The sequence below is a fragment of the Magallana gigas genome, chromosome 10 (assembly GCF_963853765.1).
Source record: "Magallana gigas chromosome 10, xbMagGiga1.1, whole genome shotgun sequence".
NCBI classification, from domain to species: Eukaryota; Metazoa; Mollusca; class Bivalvia; order Ostreida; family Ostreidae; genus Magallana; species Magallana gigas.
Window position 1 is genome coordinate 30,136,198 of NC_088862.1, and position 6,851 is coordinate 30,143,048.

General features: G+C 31.8%; 1 protein-coding gene across 1 annotated transcript; it reads right to left on the reverse strand.

Annotated features, from left to right (window-relative positions):
* Nucleotides 1–1,773: 1,773 nt before the first annotated feature.
* Nucleotides 1,774–5,042, reverse strand: LOC117683657 (uncharacterized). The gene is made up of 3 exons (XM_034453345.2): nucleotides 4,853–5,042; nucleotides 4,447–4,496; nucleotides 1,774–4,367 (listed from the first exon to the last, which is right to left on the reverse strand). Exons 1-3 carry the CDS (start codon nucleotides 4,868–4,870, stop codon nucleotides 2,360–2,362), a joined length of 2,076 nt encoding a protein of 691 aa, XP_034309236.2. The 5' UTR covers nucleotides 4,871–5,042; the 3' UTR covers nucleotides 1,774–2,359.
* Between the last annotated feature and the right edge of the window lie 1,809 nt (nucleotides 5,043–6,851).

The window sequence follows — 6,851 nt, forward strand, 5'->3', positions numbered from 1 at the left end:
TTTACCTTTAAATTAAATTTTAACTCTTTACTATACTTTTGGGTATCAAACATACAAAAAAATCTACTCATAAAGATTAAGGTAAAAGATTAAAAAATACTTATATGATCTATATTTATTTTTTTAAGCTATATACTATTTTTGGTCGAGTAAAATTTCATATTTGCAAGATTCAAATTTCTAATAGTTTCCTTAATCTTTGTACTGACCTCAATAGTTTCCTTAATCTTTGTATTGACCTCTTTTAGTCAAGGAAATCATTATAGTCTTAAAGTGGCAACACTCTTATAGTCCTCTTAAATCTACTCCAATTGGATCTGGGGTTTTTATTCTATTTTCATATAGAGCCCTTACATTTTCAAGTTTGAGCCGTCTTTAAGACCCTCAGAGAACAGCTGTTCTAATTTTAAAATACATGAAGGAAGATGCCAAGCAATATGCACTTTTTATATGCCAATATTTTCTTTTAATCAGGCATGTGTTGTGCCATCAATTTACTATTTTCTCTAAAAAAGAAAAATGAAATTATGACAAAAAACATTGGTGGTCAAATATTGATTTCTTTTCGTCTATATTGACCTTTATATGAATGATTGATTAATTTCTGTTTATAGCATGATCGATACTAAGGGGATAGACCGTTAAGTTTGCTTCAAAAAAGATGAATCAACGGTCTTAATTACATGCATCATTTTTTGAAGAAAAAATTGAAGTTTGCTTTTTTTACTCTTTTGGCATTGATTAAATTTATGAAAATTTTTGATAATGACAAATTTTAAAATTTCGTTTGATGTATTGTTTCCTGGTCCTATGATTTAATAGCTCGACTCATATCGCTTGACTTTTTATTTGAGCATGACCAACAATGTGTTTAAGTCTAAATCGGACCATGCTGCTTTAAAAATACAGGATGACATATAACGAAAGAAAAGACGAGTTAGTATTGAGAATTTCAGATTAAGTAATGAAGTACTCCTGAAGGGCCATAGAAAGGTGACCTCTGCACAATTGATAGGAGAGGAGGAATCATCTTTGAATATGATAACATATAACCGTTAGGAATTCTCTATACAATTTATAATTATTTTCATTATCTAGATTGAGCTAGTTTTAGAATTCAGATTACCTAATTAAGGCCAGCAACAGGAATTTTTCAGTCAAGTTGTAAAATATGAAGACATATCGAATTGTGTTACATTATATTCCCAATGATTTATTATCATTTCCTGCATAGAAAGATAAATACAGAACCGCACACACACGCAGAGAGAGAGAGAGAGAGAGAGAGAGAGAGAGAGAGAGAGAGAGAGAGAGAGAGAGAGAGAGAGAGAGAGAGAGAGAAAGACAGACAGACAGACAGAGAGAGACAGAGACATAGAGAGAGAGAGAGAGACAGAGAAAGAGACAGACAGACAGACAGACAGAGACAGACACACAGAGAGAGAAGAACGAAAGAAAGAAAGAGAAAAAGATAGAGAGAAAAGATAGAGATTCAATAATTCAGGTGTTCAGACAAAATGATGATTTTCTCTGCTCTGCTAACGGCATTAATTGACACTACGACGTCTAAAACAAATCATGCAATGCTTATATTCATATTCCCTTATTCGTGAAATTATTTATCTTATTTAATTATTGGTATATGTTTTGGATCACGGAGGGGCTGAATTCGTAACAGCAAGAACAGCTGTTTTGTAAAATTGATTCACATAGACTTTTGAGATGAGCTTTGAAAATATAATCCATGAATAAGTACTTGATTTTTTTGTTTGAACTATAGAATCAACTTTATTATTTGATAACTGTTATACATGTTGTTTAAAAACATTTGTAGAATATATTTTCAAACGATGTTTGGTACCTTACATGTAACTATCATGAAAATGCATACGCAGTGGGTATGCTGTTGCATGTAAAGGCATTCAAAGATACCAGAATCTAATGGAAAACACACAGTAGAATATGAATACTTTACAATTTAACAAATCAACACAAACATATTAACATAAGTTGTACAAAAGCCGCTATTTGTTGATTCTTTTTTTAAAGATATCAATTTTAACATGGTTTGATACTTGTTCAGATGAATAGAAAAAATGATTAATAAATTTTTGGAATTTCGTTGTGTAACTCATTCATGTCAATAATCATTTAAAAGAAAATAAATGATTAATTATTTCTTATTAATTAATAAAAAGCATCTTTACAGCAAAAGCAACTCATTAGACAAAAAAAAAATGACATTCCAGCTTTGACTGACATGTGAAGTGTTTATCATCTGGATTAGTTAACATACTGTTCTTTTCCCTTTGTATCACAACTAATTATTGTTCTTATTACCGATTAACGTGATTGATAGTTAATGCACTGCTTGATCATTTAAGCTTTGAATTCTCTCTCTCGTAGCAAGTTGTATTTCAGCAAATTGATATTGTTTAAGTGACTGCTGAAATGAAAACCGGGCAGCCTGGATGTTGCCCTTGATCTCTTGACAGATCCCAAGAATCTCCCACGAAATATCCATAATATCTTCATCCACAAAACCATGCTGTATAAGAGCAGTTATATTATCTAGAGCCGCTTGTGCTCTTGGTGTGTCGCTATGTTTACAGATTAAAAACTCTAGCATATTTGCAAGAATGAATGGTGGTATGAGGATCCAAGCTCTGTGGCTCCGTTTAGAAGACTCCTGTTCCAGCATCAATTCAGTAATATAAAAAATCGCATTGTCAAGCCGTAGATAGTTTGTTATTGCTTGTGTCATTTTTGTACTCAAAGGTTGTCCTCCTACAGCCTCAATATACGCCCAACGTTGTCCGTGTCGTCTATAAAAGACACATGGTTGTGACATCTTGACTTTTGATATATCTATGATAGATAAAGCTTCCTGGTATCTGAATGTTTTGTAATAGAACATTGCAATGTACAGCATGTCCGACACATATCCAAATTTCATTGATAATCCAAGCAAGTTGAGTGCGTTTCTGTCTTTGATATATGTATTTTTGTTGTCATTTTTATCAATGTATTTGTCATGTAGTACAAACGCAGTACTTTGAAGGACTGTGGCTGTAAGCTTTTGTAACAGGATGGTCGTATAACTTGTCAGAGGTGAACAGATCAACTGTTCTATTTTAAGGAGGACTTTTGCACAGTCCTGTAGATTGGTGGTTTTTACAGAATCACAATCTTCTATTTCTGCCAAAAAAGTAAGATCAAAACAAAGCTCACTGCCCATAGTGTATTCGTAAGAAACTATACATCCAAGATAGATTAGGCTGTTAATGATATAGTCTCTGATAGGTGAAATGTGTAACAACAGGGATATACCCTTTTCATACAATTTATTGAGTTTTTTAAATAGATTTTTCTGATCTTCGCCATATATACGGCTTAAGAACATATTGTTCTGGGGAATAAAAAAATTAGGACAAACCCCTTCATACACCCATTTAAGAACAAGTTTAAAGCAGATCCAGAAACCTGCCATTATATTTCCTGGACACCACTGAGGTAGCATGTTTTGTTGTATGGCCCAAAAAATGGCTGTTTTCATGTGATATGAACACAGCATTTTCTCTTCATCACTTAATCCAGCATTAATTACATCATTCAGGAACAACTTCAGCAAGCCATAAATTAAAAATTGCGTATGATTCATAGAGTACACAAGTTTGTTTTCTGCCTGGGAGAAAGATATTCTCCATTCGATGTCTTCGTTGTTTCCTAGTTTGTGTCCTATCGCAACAAAGTGACAACCATTTCGGAAAATGTCGCTAGAAATATGCTGCGGAGGCCATGCATGACATCTTTCTATCCATGATGATGCAGTGGGAGGCCAAAAATCACTGACAAAACAATGGGCATAGTCATACATTGTTCTTCCGACAAGTCCACTACCACATGGTCCATGTATTGTAGAATTAGGTCTTATTAGAGAACATGTGATCTCTCTGAATTTAGAGCTTGATATATACAAATCTCCTTTTCTCCGTACACAAGCATTTATAACGTTTTCGAATGTGTTTTCTAATTGTAAGCACCTAAGTAAAGTAAATCCTGGTGGACTCTCGGAAGAGTTACAGAGAATCAGTTTATGTCTGTCGGTGTTGTACAACCCAAATTGTGACATATTCCAGATTACAGGGTGCCTAGGTACTATATACATTTCGTCTATGTCTGATTTATCAAATCGGAATCCTTCTCTGTGGCTACCACATTGCATCTTTTTGATGCTCGTACGTTGATTATCCAGGAACTCGCTAATGTCCACCATATCCCTTCTATAGCTAACTTCTTCTGGGGTCCCTATTATGCGACACATCACATGATAAACTGATGGAGACATTAACTGGAAAGCCAACTGACTGGAAAAATATTTTGAAAATAAGTTTAATATCGGTTTGCGAGTTGTAACTTGTAAAGTTAAAATACAAATTGACTTACGTGTGTGGTGTTGTGCTTGAGCACATTTTCATGCAATAGGTGTGTGATTTCTGAAAATGTAAATAAATTATAATATTACCACGCTGTACATGCACGAAGCTGTAAAGAAGTCAGGAAAGCTTTTGAAAATTATTGATTTTTTAATTTGTATTTATAAATAATCATAATAAGTACTCCTTAGCAAAATGTTTAATTTTTTTAAAATAATCAACAGCCCATGTGTTTCTCTCATTTGTTTAATATCGTAAATTCCGTCTCAAACAAGAATTTAATATTTGCATAAAATCTTTAAAAGCATCCTTCACAAATTCTAAAATATCGGTTTCATATTCTTGACAGTTTTAAACTACATGAAATCAGAATCCTTTCTCACAAATTCGTCTTAAAAAATTGTCTAGTTACTTACCACATAACTGTTAACCATACAAGGCGCTATCTAATAATTGCGTCCTCTCTCTTGGAAACTAGTTTGTTAATTTGCTTCAAAGTCCGGATGTTATGTCTTTTCCTGAAATTCTTGAGTTTGATAAGATTTCACAGCTGTGAAGCGGGTAAGGAGAATCAGTGGTCAACAATAAGATTTTTCAATTTATTTTTAGATATATTTTTAGCTTTAAATTGTCATACAGTAAAGAAAAACTTTAAACTATTTAGCTTAAAATAGAACTTCGTTTTTTACATGGATAATGAATAAAAACAGTCTAAATTAGCCATCATATCATAAAACCCTTTTTACAACAAAATATGGTTTTTCCAATTTTGCAGAAAGTTTTTCAAGTAGAAAAAAAACCCAGAGTTTAAATGTGTGGTAATCATACACTGACATTTTTTTTCTCAAATGAAAATTCAGTCTAGGAATAATCTAGATATATAATCATTCAACCGCTGCATTGTATAATGCAATTGACTAACTATTTTAAACTATTGGTGTTAATATGTCATGTTTATGGCAACTTCCGCTTATATTGTAATTGGAAATTATCAGTTTTATTTTAATGTATATTGTTACATAATAACAGTGTTTATCTATTTGTTGACCTTGTACACCGAGAGTTGACATAACATTGAAAACAATGTCAAAATTGATTTCTACTATTATTTTGGCGAATTTATATTTTGCATTGAATTATCTTCTTTTTTTAAATTGATGTGGAATTTTCAATTTTGGCAATTTGCATGGACTTTTTAAGGATCGTTAACAACATATATCATCTAACCAATCAAAAAATGTACAGTAGATGTTTTTTGATTGGTGTGTATTTTGAAGTATATATAATTCCTGAAAATGTTACTAAATAAAAAAAAATCAAAATATGATGTTTTTTACAACGAGGTTCCACTTAAATTGTGAATAACATTTAACTCTAAACTATAATTTGGAGTGGGACTCATGCAAATTTAATTTTTAAGATGACTGGGTTTTCGAAAAACAACCAATCAAATCAATCAGTCCATTTCAATTTAGTTAAATGAAATATTTTAAGTATTTTTGTACAGAACTCTTCAGATTTTAGAAGGCTGAGCTGTATCTAACTATCTATGTATATAAAGTAAGATGTCAAGCACTATGCACTATTTATATCTCAATATCTTCCTCTTGATCAGAAGTGTTTTTATATATTGTAAAGCGTTAAGTGGTTCCATAAAAAGAAAAGAAAAGAATTATTCTTTTTAGGGTTTAAATCTTTATGTTTGTTCTATAGTTTAGGAAGATAAAAACCCAATATTTGCTTGAATTTGCTTTGGGGTTTTTTAAACAGTAAAAACAGAAATAAAACAAAAAGAATTTCTAATGGAAGTTTCCTACGTGAATTTATTGAGCACTTAATGCTCATTTGAAACTGAACATGGTGCATCAAGAAAAAAGTATTGTTTATTTTGCTACAAATTAAAATCGGTCCTAGTTTTAAACGGTCTTATGTCCTTTTCATTCCATGCAGAATGATAGTGCCTGAGTAGATAAGATTGCACAAGGCTACACAAGTAATATAGAGTTGGTATAGCGACCGCACTCAAATCGGGCTCACCGAAACAGAATCGTCCTACGTTTTGCACGACGCTTTAAAAGTATTGCCTTCCGGCAACCCATACTTTAAAAGTTTAGGTATTATGCATTTCGAACTTGACAAACACTATTTATTAACTATATTTTATTATAAAAGACTGCATACGCTTTTTAAGTACGGTTTTGTTTTTGATTAAATGACGGCAAGATTTGTACTTTTATAATTTTATTTCCTTTTTTTAAATTTTACAATATATCAAATCAACACGTACATACAATCACATGTTAAACTAATAAACATTGTAAAAAAAGACGGTTTAGTACTTGATTAAAACTACCTGGCTCCCCACTAAAAAATCAAGAAGAAAAGGGGAAAAAAGCAAATAAATTTATTGGAATT

Coding starts and splice junctions, on each gene's coding strand:
- LOC117683657 (XM_034453345.2), bottom strand. Junction 4,368..4,446: donor TCAAGCACAACACCACACAC/GTAAGTCAATTT, acceptor ATATTTTTCCAG/TCAGTTGGCTTTCCAGTTAA.